The sequence below is a fragment of the Syngnathus floridae genome, chromosome 2 (genome assembly GCF_059516105.1).
Source record: "Syngnathus floridae isolate MCC-2025c chromosome 2, RoL_Sflo_1.0, whole genome shotgun sequence".
Lineage (NCBI taxonomy): Eukaryota > Metazoa > Chordata > Actinopteri > Syngnathiformes > Syngnathidae > Syngnathus > Syngnathus floridae.
In genome coordinates this window covers 10,416,269-10,429,953 of record NC_142414.1, presented here as the reverse complement: position 1 = coordinate 10,429,953, position 13,685 = coordinate 10,416,269, and the positions used below count along the sequence as shown (strand labels likewise).

At 39.2% G+C, this 13,685-nt stretch overlaps 1 protein-coding gene across 2 annotated transcripts in view; it reads right to left on the bottom strand.

The window, feature by feature from the left end:
• The window catches only part of LOC148401646 (gamma-aminobutyric acid receptor subunit gamma-3-like), a 48,193-nt gene extending 35,449 nt beyond the window's left edge, over nucleotides 1–12,744 (bottom strand). The window contains exons 1-2 of one of the 2 annotated variants that reach the window (XM_088358582.1): nucleotides 12,515–12,744; nucleotides 12,115–12,290 (exon numbers count right to left, since the gene is read on the bottom strand). In XM_088358582.1, coding sequence (XP_088214708.1) covers nucleotides 12,115–12,290; nucleotides 12,515–12,570 — 232 coding nt within the window. In that variant the 5' untranslated portion in view covers nucleotides 12,571–12,744. The remainder of the gene's footprint in view (nucleotides 1–12,114; nucleotides 12,291–12,514) is intronic. The other variant, XM_088358574.1, reaches the window with a different exon arrangement.
• Between the last annotated feature and the right edge of the window lie 941 nt (nucleotides 12,745–13,685).

Below are 13,685 nucleotides of genomic sequence, written 5' to 3'. Positions count from 1 at the left end.
ATGACTAAATACAAATTGAGCTGGATAGAACCACGCAGATGTTTTTCAAACATCATACTGATCATGTATTCCTGTCAATTCATAATGACCATTTCAACATTTTTTTAAATGATTTTGGGTGTGTGGAATTCCAACTACTCCCTTACATTGTGTATAGTATATACATACTCCATATAGGATAAGACTGCCATAGAGTAACTTAGGTAAAGTTGAAACAACTTTTTTTGTCTGTGTTCTGTGTGTATTGTCATCTTGCTGAATAGTCTTACTTTTTTGTGTCCTGTAAACATTTCCATTTGGATTATTCCAGTGGGACCAATACATAGAACCTCAATCCCTCTCTCAATTAAAATCACATTTATGGTTCATAGAGTTTAAGTGGGCTACGGAGGAGAGTAGTTTGTAAACACCATAATCCATTGCTCTCCACAAACATAGCCACTCTAGTCATGCACCATTTCGTGTGCGACTGCTCGTTAATATGTGAAGAAGCCCTTCGAACTCACATTACTTCATGTTGACCTGGCAGAAACACTTCCAGGGTTGTCTATAAACAAGTCATTCTGATTTTATGAAATTTTAAAGTGTTACGACGCCATTGAGACTATTAACTGTATCTGTGAATACAAAACAATACAATTCAATTTTATTTATATATGCTCTCTAAAATGTATTGGGAGCCAGTGGAGGGATGCCAGAATTGGGGTTATGTGTTCCCTCCTACGAGCTCCAGTTAGGAGATGAACAGCAGAATTTTGACAAACTGGAAAAGTTTGATGGAGGACTGGCTGACACCGAAGTAAAGTGCACGACAGTAGTCTAAACGAAATGTAACGAAGGCAAGGATTACCGTAATTTCCGGGCTATAAGTGGCAGTTTTTTTTCATAGTTTGGCTGGGGGCGCGACTTATACTTTGGAGCGACTTATGTGTGAAATTATTAACACATTTTTAAATCATTTCACGTTATTTTCACACTAAATCGCAAGAGGGCGCTCTAGGCATGTGTTGATAATTGTGTTGATGAGTCTGACGTAAGCGACGTAGAAGAGGAAGCAGCTGCATCTTCTATCGCTGGTGTTAGCTGAGTTGTTCAAAAAAGACACAGAGGATGAAGATTTCATGATTTAGAGTGACACGGATGGTTTGGTAAACTTGTTAGCATATTATTTATGTAATAGTTATATCTGAATAAGGGAGGGAGGGTGGGAGGTATCATAGAGCTATTAAGTCAAATCATTCCGGGAGCACTGAAATGATCAATTAGCATGCACATTTTTAAAAGGTCGACAGTTAATGAGCAAGCATGAAAAGTCCAGAGAAAAGACCAAGTTGCCTTTGTCACCCAGTTTCAAGACAGCTAATGAGCATTTTTAACAAAACAGTTGAAAATTATTTTAGTTTTTCGCATACATTTTCAAAATATTTTTATAAGAATCACAGTCATTGTTTGTCGGAAAAAATCATTCAAGTCACCCTAATGCTGGCAGTTCCAAAAACCATGCATCTTTTTGCCGATCCACTCCTGTTGCACTATTTGAGTTTGTGATACGACACACTTTGTATTCCCTTAAAAGATGTTGGTGTCTCTTTCAATCAAACGGTTGATTACAGAAAAAAATTAGTGTTTGGAAAACACGATCTGAAGGACTCTGAGAAAAAGCTCCCTAAAAAACATTTTAATTGACATTGATGGTATGCATTTGCAAGATAATAGATTTATATGCTTAACATCTGAGCTAAATGCCAAAACACTTCATTTTCCATCACTCTACAATTCCCTTAGATTAAAAAAAAAAAAAATAGCAGTGAAGAGGCTTATCTTCCAATTCAAATAAATAATTTTCACCAGCGGGTTCCACCAGTTCTGGAAATCATTATGGACAAGATATATAAGTATAAACATGTAACATTTAAATGACACGTTCCAAATCTCAATGAAACACAAGTATTGAAAGTGAAATAATTACTCATTCAGGACTAGATTCATAATCAGAGTCAAAATAATAACTGAAACTACAAAACATTGTGTGGTGTCAGTCGGTGAGGGACAGTCTGTGGTATGACATAGCAGAGGTGGATGCAACGATACGAGCTAAATTGTGCTTGTGCTTCATTGGTCTGTGCAAGAAAGCCACTCAGCGTGATGGTCTGCCTTGCCAATTGCAACTCCTTTCCACTTGTTGTCTGCCCAAGAGCACTTGAAGTAAACTCACCATAATTAATGATTTCAATCATGACAGGTTAAAGGGATACTTAAGTTATTTCGCCATTTTCAGCAGTAACATTTTGTCTCTTGTGAATTGAATAACTTAATTATTTCCCATTACAATTAACACCTTTAGAAACGCATTTTGCTACTTGCTGTTGACTGAAAATAGCCTTACGTGCTTAGAAGTCAGGTAACAAACAGCTCAGTTCAAACGTTAAATGAGCCGTGATTGGTTGTATCCATTTAATGATCACTGAGGTATTAAGAGTTACATAATTATGATTGATGTTCGCTTTATTTTTCAACTCCAGTATAGGTAACCTGCTGGGTTTCTCCAGATACTCAAGCAAAAGGGAAGCAGCCACACAGCTGGGAAACAATTCTGATGCAATCATACAAACCCTGAGAAACTGGACTTGTTTACCTTCTTCCAGAGCAGCAGCATACATTAAACACACACAGATTTTTTTTTTTTTTAAGAAATACTCTGTACAAACGGCAAGTACTTTTCTTGTGTGTTTGCTGTGTGGATGAGGTGCCTGACTGTATTTGGGTAAGCGGCTTTTAAGCAAGTATCTATAGTAGATCTGAGAATGGAAGGTGTAATGAGAGGAGGGCAACAAAATGATCTTGCTGTTTATTAATCATAACCATGAAAATGTATTCAAAGAGCCAAATATAAACTGCTGTCTAGCGTACATTAAGAAGTGAATATTTGGTTCATTTATCCTCATTTCAATTTCAAAAGTGACACTTTTCTTTTTAAGTGACACTTGCAAAAGGTCGAAGGCAGGGGATCCATGTTTTCTTTGCTTTGGTCAATACAGTTCATATTTCTTTTTAGTCTCTTCAAAGAAACAGCACAGTATGCTTTTAGCAAGTGTTGGAAATGTGAACTTCCACTGCTGTGGTAAAAGGAGAGACACAGGGCAGCGTGAGGGTCAAACAGAAATCAATTAAGTGGCCATGACTCACAAAGGATTAGGAGGAAAGTGTCAGCCTTCATTCAGTCCTGGCCTGTTCTTGTCAACACATACTGCACCCCAGTTTGGTAGAAGCCTCAACGTCAAGGCGCTACATTATAGCTAAAGCCATTTCTTTTTCCTTTCTTATTAGCGGAGGAATTCAAAATGGGTTGACAATAAAACGGGTTTTGTGAAGCTTCATCACCTTCCCAACTGAAGTAAACTGATCAAACTCCAAAGGCTATTAAAAAAAAAAAAAAAGATTTCCTGCTGCGACTGGTTTTACCTTCTGAGTAATTGTGAAGGTCATTTTCAGTCGACAGCAAGTAGCAAAATAGATTGGTAAAAATAAGTGGATCTTGCTGTTTAATTCAAACTCCATAAACAACATTAATCAGAATACTAATTTTAAGACTAGTTGGGCTGCATAGAACATATAATGAATATTTTTGGGTTCAATTCCACTTAAATGAGTAGGACACAATCATTGTGCATAAATAAACATGATATAGCAGGGTTTTCAATGGAGTACAAAGAAAAAGAAAAACCCATTGAACTGAATGATATAGAAGGGAAGAGATCACCATGGTAACATAACTTTGCCCAAGATGACAGTAGATGGTGCGTAATGTGAACACATTGCAAGATTGCAACCTAAATTGTAAATCATAAATGGACAACAGGCTGCAGGAGACATTCTGATAATAAAGCGCATAAAAGGCATTGTGATGCACCAGCCTGTGAAACTAGAGATGGAAATTGTTTGCAATAAAATAACACCATATTTTGCCAGTGGTAACAATTATTCCATGAATGATGCAGCAAGTAAGTAATCAGGCATGACACATCAATGACAGTAAAAACAAATTGAGGAAATTGTCAATATTTTACATGTACACATGAATAAAGCTGCTGTCCCGTATCATAATATAACACGCACACCACACAACACACACAAACACACTAAATATTGTTGTAGTGCAACTTCAGTGAAGTAGGCTACTATAAAACAGCTAAAAAAGCCTAGATTTGATCAATAATCCTGGCAGCAAGCAGCTTCTTCATGTATTGGGTTCAATGACTGAAGCATTTTTTCTATCAGTGTCTATGGATGTGTTTTATTATTTTTTCAAATATCTAGGTCACAGAATATCATGGTGTGGTGATGAGTCTATTTTAATGGTTAAATTCCCTGTTGCATTAATGATACTTTTCTGCCACCAGAGCATCCACCCCTACAAGCTAAAGAAGTACACAGAACCTAATGGAGTCCCACAGATACCGTAAGTCCTCCTCTGATGAAACTCCTTTTAAGAATGCAAAACAAATTCCCATGCTGTCCCAGCACAGCTTGTGACACATGCAAAGTTTGACAAGCTTGTGCCTATTTTTTTAATGTGAAGCGAATAAATATTTTCGGTGATTCACATACACAACCATGATGGAAACACCGCCACCAACTGTACAGTGATGACAGGGGTAAAATATATGAGAAATACAAGAAGTTGCAAAGAACATGAAGAACATAATGGTAAATAAAATTGAGCACCGTATCGAGGTGTTATCGACAAGCAAGGACCAGGTTCAGAATTTTCACAGAATTTATCTGGGCGAAAAACACAAAAGTAACCTGTCTGCCCAGAGCAGCTCGCCCTTCCTGCCATACTCTGACTCTGAGGAATAGAGCCATGACCGATGGCACTTCTGCATCCGACTCCTGAGTAGGGAATACGCGGGGGTGAGAACCAATTAATCATAAATGATGACATAACTGTGGCGGCGCTATTTCCTTCGGAGTGGATATCTTGTAAACAGAGAGGTTATGTTTTATAACAAAGTCTATTATAGTATATCTCTATGAAATTGTCATCAGCAATGGAATCAACTAAGACCTGTGCCAGAGTTGAGTTTTGAGTGACATGGAACACATCTAACACTTACATCCGAATAGTGGAGGATTTATAGATTCAGCTCCTGTTTACTGATGAGCCTGGCCTTTAGCCAGCTCAGGACAGAAGTCGAGGAAGAGTCCTTTCGTACCGCAGTAGAGGCAGCTGGGGTCAGGCATATCTGTCCCAACTGGATGGGCCCGTCCACCGGAGGTTGGCGCCATTTTGGGTGCTTCTCAAGAGTAATGTGATTTGTGCTGGGTGAAGGAGGTGAATTGATTGTCAGTGTGAGATTGTCGCCCATTGTTCTATTATCTTCTCTGCTTCTCTTTCTACTGTGTAACCGGATCATTATGTCTATGAGACGGTTCAGGGATGGTCTGTCATTTCCGAGGGCCAACACTAGACTGGTCTGCCAGATGACACGCATTGGACAGACTGCATTGGCCTGCAGCTCTATCACAAGCTCACACGAGTTCCATGTACTTGCTGCAGCATTAGAAGAATTCCATTCAGTACCACATCAGGAAAAACGTGACTAAGATGACAATAGACAGTGGTTCAAACTTCCTGAAGGCCTTTCAATGACATACTGTAGAGGAGAAAGAGAACTACGTAGCTGATGGACAGGAGAAAAGGGACTCCATGGTTGGTGATGCGCCAAGACAAAAGTGGATTTTATGATGTTTCAGCTATTACTGAAGGACACTGGCCTTGAATATCAACTTCCAAGCATGCCATCTCCTCAATCTCATCACACTGCTGCTTGTAAACAGCAGTGTAAGCACACAAGGCTGCCTTTGCTCAAACAAAAAGGGTGAAGTAAGACCACTGCTGTATAACATGGAAGACAGCAGTAATTGAATGAGCACTATGACCCTGCACCCTGGAGTGATTACATCAAATGTGACCTCTAAAATGGACTTTGAAGTTTTTACAGAGCACTCTCGTTTTCCATCTGGTCAAATACTGAAACTCAGTCACTTCCCCTGTGTTTTGCCTGACTATGTGGCAGGAGGCCTGTTAGCTGCAGTTTTGCACATGCAGGGCTGCTCAATAGAGATAGAAGGCTTAGCGACTTTGACCACAGTCAAGGAGGGAGAGTGTGGAGAAAAAGCCAGTGTGAGGAGATGCTGCTGCTGTCTCTTTTGTGCAACTGCAAGTCACTATTTTCAAGGAAATCAGAATCATTTGTGAAGACCAAGTGCATCATTTCACTACTTAACAGTCCTTGACTTCAAAAGCTCAAAACCTCTAATATGCCTCGGTATATGGTGACAGAAATTAATAAGTGAACATAACACAATGCACAAACATGTTGCACAGTGACATATACTGTTTTAAAGCATTCAAAATCAAAACCATGCTCTCTCTCTCTCTCTCTCTCTCTCTCTCTCTCTCTCTCTCTCTCTCTCTCTCTCACCCACTCTCTCACCCACTCACCCACCCACCCACTCACTCACTCACTCACTCACTCACTCAATCACTCACTCACTCACTCACTCACTCACTCACTCACTCACTCACTCACTCACTCCCAAACACACACACACGCACGCACGCACACACACACACACACACACACAAGCATGTGCACTCTCGTGCATAGACGCGAGTGGGTCATGTAGGGATCATGGTCAGAATCCAAAGGAAATGTGACACAATAGGGACAAAATCGCAGTCCAATCTGAGGCAAACTGCTTGTTATCGACTGAGGTGAGGATCAGTACTCCTCGGTGGTCGACCAGTCACCCAATTTATATGAAGATTAGTCTCGAGGATAGCCTCACAGGGGCAAACATGGGAACTCAGAGCTAATAACATTTCTGCTCTATTATACTGGATGTCGACTGTTTCCTTGCTTTTCCATGCTGGAGTGGAGGAGGAGAGCACTTTTATGACGTTAAAAAAATCAGATAAATCACTAGATAAACCTAAATATAAAGTAGTTTTAAAGAAAAAAAAGGAGTAGCAATCATGGAATGCTTGGAACAATAAAGGCTTGACAAACGAGACAGGTCTGACAGGAAGGTGAAAAATTGAGATACGGTATAGAAAATAGAAGAATATCTTGCTAATCAGCTGGATGGTAAACAGTTGCTTTACCTCACAACAACACAAACAAAAGGGCATAACCTGACCTTTGCAAAAGCCTCAGTTGCTTCTCTATGCAAAGGAGTACGACTTGTTTGAGGTACATCATAACAAAAACTCTTTGGAAAATCAGTAACTTTGAGTAATTGGCCTAGATGTGTCGCTAGACACTCGCCGCATACGATTTTGCCTCAGCATTAACAATTCATTTGCGACACAGAGGTTTGTCAACTGGATCTCATCAAGTATTCATCCCTCATTATGCAAGCAGAGCTTTAGGGAGATACCCCGTCCTCTGAAAGGTTGGCTTGCAGTTTAAACCTGGGCGACACTTCACACCAAGTTTTGCTGTTGCGATCAAGTGTGCTACTCCCATTATATTTAGGTGAGTATATTAAACTGCGCACGAGACACACGTCTGATACATGTGATAGTCTCGACATGAAATCAAAGTTTGACTGACATTCTTGGAATAACATATCTAAGGATGCCTTAAATCATGGGGAGATAATTATAATAGATAATCAGTAGTAGATTAGTAGATAATGAGCAAGGAGAAGTTGGATAACAATCCTGATCATTTGAATCAGTTGTGTTGCAACAAGGACACATAGAACACATGCAATATACAGGCCCCTCGAGGACCGGAGTTACCTACCCATGCCTTAAATCATCGGCATAATTTGCAGAGGGACATTCGGGAAATGTCCCTTGCAACTTTGCAGAAATGAGTTGTATTAATATCTCCAAATCAACAATATAGATTCTCTTACAGCTAGCCAATCACAAAATTAATTTCATGTTATCAGTGGATCGACAGCAGAAGCCAGCAACTGACAAACATGCAAGGTGCGGGCGCAATGGGGATAATAAGCACATTCTTCATACACAGCAGGGGAATTTATAAGGAGAGCGCAAATTATTGAGTGGGCAGAACAATAAAAAAAGGCGTACTCCATTATTTGGAAGTACTTTGGATTTAAAAAAAATATATATCCAAAGCATAATATTGTGAAATGTAAATGAAGCACAGCAGTTTACAGTTACTGTTACAGTATATTCCTCAATATGACAAACACAAAACAGCAGTTTTAGTATTTTCTACATACGGTTATGAACTCATCACTGATTCAAACATTTTCAGACAAGGTGTTTAGAAGCTTTGGATGAGTTGATAATATTCAAAGGATACAAGGAACACTGTGTATGAAAACACAAAAACTTAAATAAGGTCTCTGTGAAATACGGCTATGACGTGTTTCTATTTAAAAACATTTAGGCCAGTGCTTCATAAACTCTTAACCTTCATGCCATTGAGAAAAAAATACTTTGCCCTCCAAGTACCACAGTAACACATATATGTAAATGGTGAGATGCAAATGTATTGTACCTAAAGGTGAAATACAACTGAACTGTACTTAACAACAGCACTGTACAAACTTGGAAAAAGTATCCAAACTGTAATATTATGCACATTTGAACATTTTAACGATTCTTTCACATACCACTAGCGTGAGCCCGCACCGTACCACATTTGAGAACTCAACTGCTCGAGGCTGTTGTTCTATACATAATCATGGTAATGCATTTAAAATTAGCATGGTTGGCCCACATTTTCATCAAAAACAAGCCATGGGTCCCATAAAATATATTGTATGTAATGTTCTTGTAAAAATGCGGTTAGAACATTAACTGTGCTCAAACATAGAAAATAAAAAACTGCTGTTAATTTATAATAATAATAATTATAAAAATAATAATAACAATAATACCGTGACCCCCGAGGGGACAAAGCGGTACAGAAAATGGATGGTTGGATGGATGGATGGATGGATGGATGGATGGATGGATGGATGGATGGATGGATGGATGGATGGATGGATGGATGGATGGATGGATGGATGGATGGATGGATGGATGGATGGATGGATGGATGGATGGATGGATGGATGGATGGATGGATGGATGGATGGATATTAATAATAGTTAAAAATGTATTGGCCATGAAAATTATACCAATAGTGCACCCAAATAAATGTTTGAAAACACATAATGAATAAATAATGAAATGCAAATATATTGTACTTAAAAGCTAACGCAACTGAACTGTACTTAACAGCACTTTACTATATTGAAAGAAAATGCTAAAAACACTAACATTATGCACATTTTAAACATTTCAATCAGTGATTCTTTCACATACTAATAGAGGAAGCCCACACCATACCACACTTTGGGATTTAAAATTGCCATTTAAGTCACGTGTTGATAGTATATACTTAAATACCATACTTCAAATGAGACAAGTTAACTTGTCCTTGAATTACTCAAAATCGTCATTTTTTTACGGCAACAACAAAATATTTTTTCTAGAGTGAACTGTGAGCCACACCATTTCCAAATTCATCAACTTCTGGATGACACAAATTCAGACCGACAACACTTTTCCTCCTAGGTATTGTCTCACAATATCAGACCCTTTTAGTTTTGACAACCACATATTGTGGGCAGGTTTGTACATGTTTGCCACATGTAGAAAGACTTCCAAGAAGAGAGAAAGCTCTCTTCTATATGCATTTTTCCATTTTCACTTGCTGTTGGGAAAGTGGTGAGGAATCACAGTAATCTTGTATATCTGGAGACAAAGTACACGCCATGTTTTTGTCAGGTGGCTCTGATGGCAGTTTTTAAACGAATCTCCCTCATTGTTAATCAAAGTGAATGTTTGTTTCTCATTATTTTTAGGTCTTTACATGAATGTCTTGCCTGCAAAAGCAAGGTCTTAATCAGCATGCACAAATGTAGAAGTGTGTCAAGATTTAGGTGAAAAGCAGAGTCCCACCAGGTTGCAGTAAACAAAAACAAAAAAACAGCATAAAAAACATCATCATGTTTACTCCAAAATGCGGAGAGGAGCAATTCCCTGGCGATGTCCACACATGTGAGTATTATTCAAGTTGGGAGCGGAAAGAAAAGAAACGCTGGCCCAAATAGAAATAAACAGATCCTACTGGGTCACGGCATCAATATATAGTATATACTGCCGTAAAAAGTCTTTGCATGCTTCTCAAATGTGAGCTTTTTTTCAGTTTCCCCATTTTATTGTTTTAGACCATCTAACAAATGTAAGCCAAAGATAAACCAAGTAAACAGTGAATGCATTTTTTTTAAACTGTGATTTTATTGAATGGAAAAACATATTCAAAGCTACCTGGCCCTGTGTGAAAAAGTACTTCACTGCAGAAAATACAAACTACACAGGAAGACTAGAGCCAAGTTTCAAACCCCCAGCCACTGCCATCCTTTGTCATTTTTAGTAGTATATAATATCCATTGCACACAAAAGATCCCTTAAGTCCACTTTGTTCCTCCTGTGCTTAGCACTAAACTAAACTAGAACCAATTTACATCCACCTATGGTGTCATTTCCGAAATTATACACTTGGGCTCCCTATTACTGCTTGAGTCACAAAACACAATGATTACAGCATATGATGAAGAAATAACACAAAGATATTCCATTTTAAGCATGTGAGTCACATGCAACATGGCGCCCCCACACTTAACCCGAGAGACATGTCCATGTTGTCACCACTCACAATCATGGCTTCACGCCTCAGAAAAGGCACCTGGGAAGGAACTCTATGATTAGCAACTATCTTTCCCACCTCTGGAAAGAGGGACATTCTTCTCCAAGGAGTTTGAGATGTGGGTGCAATCAAAGGAACGCTTGCCTCCATCTGGTCATCGAGTAGGTGCAAGAAAGGTATTATTTTCACCATTTCATCAACTGGGTGAAAATCCCCATTTCTATCAAACGTGCAATCTGGTACACTCAACCCTTATCTAGCGTGTGTTTCCACATTAAGGTGTGAAGAAAGGTGATAGTTTTGCCAGCCAACTTAGTAAAGTAGTATGACACCAGAGCAAGATACTTTTGCAAAATGAGTGCAAACATACCGATAAATTCAACAGAGAGAAAGGAAGCAACAGCAATCATTTAAAATGTGTTCACGTAATCCGTAAACGAGGAAAACAAATGGGTTTAAATCTCGCACTGTTGTAATTCAATCTATTATTTAAAATCACACATGCTGTCTTCTCGGTCCAGTTGATGCACTAAAGATTTCCTGTTGAACAAAGCAGAATTGATTCCCACCAGTGTGGTACAGCATGAAATGATGGTTATTTCTCCCTCTCTCCCTTACCCCTCACATCCTTCCATTTTTTTTTTATAACGTAATAAAAGGTCGAGCTGTAGACTATCCCAGCTGACTTTGCCAGCCAATCACACGTAATGCAAACATCGTCCTGATAATAAAAAGAAAAACTTTACCGATGCCCATTTCACCCTTTGCAAATAACAAATCACCTCAATATTTTTAATTTTATTGTCGTTAATTGTTTTCCTCATTAAGTGATATTCAGCTGCAATGAGTGCCTATGAAAAAGCAGACATGAGTGCAATGCACATAAAATCCTAAATGTTAAGGTGCTTGTTCGATTGGAAAAGGTTGAAGTTGGCATAAATACCTTTATTTATGCCACATAAATTTGGGTGACGATTACAGTTTTCTGACATCAAGTGATTTTAAGTTGTTTCATGGCCATAATAAGACTGTAAGAGCCGAAATGTCTTCAGCTTTGTGATGCAATGGGAAAAAAAACAATATATAAACAATAAACATCAAATAATAAGTTTACGCATTTGGGGTCCAGCCCCCTAAGGTCAATCTAGTCTAGTAAAATGTTGGCCCACTGACAAATTTATCAGATTTTGGACATTATAGACATTGTGACGTTAATTGTATTTTATATTAGGCCTTTTAATTTAGACTGTCCTCACACTGATGGTGGCTTGACTGCACACATGAAATGTAAAAGAATGCAGAACACTGATGAGTGGTCCTGAGGACCATAAACACATCTATAACTTCTGACGCTTGGTGTCTTACCTCCAATGTCGGGCCGAAGTGTCCTGTCGTATTCCTTGAGGAGATTGTTCAGAATCAGCGTGGCATCCTCCTGATGCGATCTAGGCACCAGCATTTGATTGACAGTGGTATCGTGGAGATCTTCATCGTCGTCCCCGTGTGGCAGCAGATTTAGACTGGAACATAACACCGACAAACTGTAAACATAATGGCCAAGTGGTGCACGTTGTTAATGTCCCTTCGCTGTGCAAATGACACGATATTCATTTGTGCCCAGCTTTTGTCGTTGTTTAGGTTTGTTTGACGGCTGTGCAGTTGCGCGAGGGAATGCATGCATTCGTTCCAATTTACATAAAGCAACTTTTTTAAGCTGTGCAGAAGCGTCGCGCAGGTATTAAAAGGCGATATGAATCCGACTCACCGAGCACCGTGGATTGACAGAAGTAACAAAAGGACGAACCCCAACTTGATTGTCATTTTCACCACAGGAAAACAAATCCAGCTTTATTTATTTGTCTCCTGCTGAATGGAGATCCCCGCCGGTGCGCCACTCATAGGAGAAAAAAGTAGTCACTCTAATGGGTGTGTGGCCATCAATCTGAGCGCTGAACTTCCTCATCCGCCCACGCACTCCCCCCCCACTCGCTTGCCGTGAGCGCCCGACCACAGCTGGGCTCGCGGTCCTCTCCTGCGAAGGGGGCGCGGTGTGTATGGGGGAGGCGGCGACGCGGATCCTCAGACAATCGATTGACGATCATTCAAGCGAGGGGGGGGTCGCTGGATTCAGATGTACTTGTTCCAGCTGCGCCCTCCTCCCCCTTTCTGTACAGAGACGATCATTTAACGTGACTCATACACCGCACACGCATAACGTGGATTTCACCTGCATTTTACATGCACTTGATGTCCGAAAGATTTTTTTTTTAGTTTATTTTTTTCCCACAAAAACAATTAGCTAGAGTGGCATGTTATATTAAATGGACCGTTTTAAATGGGCCATTATGCTGCAAGCGTGTGAATTAGTTTTGCACATAAAACGCAGACATTCCTTGTCTTTTGGATGATGATAATGATGAGGATTATCCTTAGAAGTAATATTAGCGCGTAACACTAATTGCAAAAGAAAAGGTTCGCAAGCCAATAGTGGACATTGTCTCAGCCACTTTAGAGGCTTCACTGCCCTCTAGAGCACAAACATGTGATTTGAAAAATAACTCCCAACTTAGATCAAATGACACTTAATTGCAAAACATTAAATAAGATAGACTTAAAAGCACAAAATGGTGCAACAGACGATTTCATATTCAGCATAAAAAGTCGTACTATGATATGCATAAAACATTTTATGACTTCACATGTCCAACATTTCCAACATCATGTTTCCAACAGTTTTTCATTCATTTAAATCAGTAGCGTACATGAAACAAAACACAAATTACCCAACAACAATAATTTTGCTGCAGAACTTGAAGAAATAGTGTGCATATTTTTTTAAATAATAGAATGCAAGACCTAAACACATGCATTTTGAGTATCTGTAGCAGAAATATGGCAGCATCCTGTTTGGTGAGGTGCAAACATTGTACTACTAT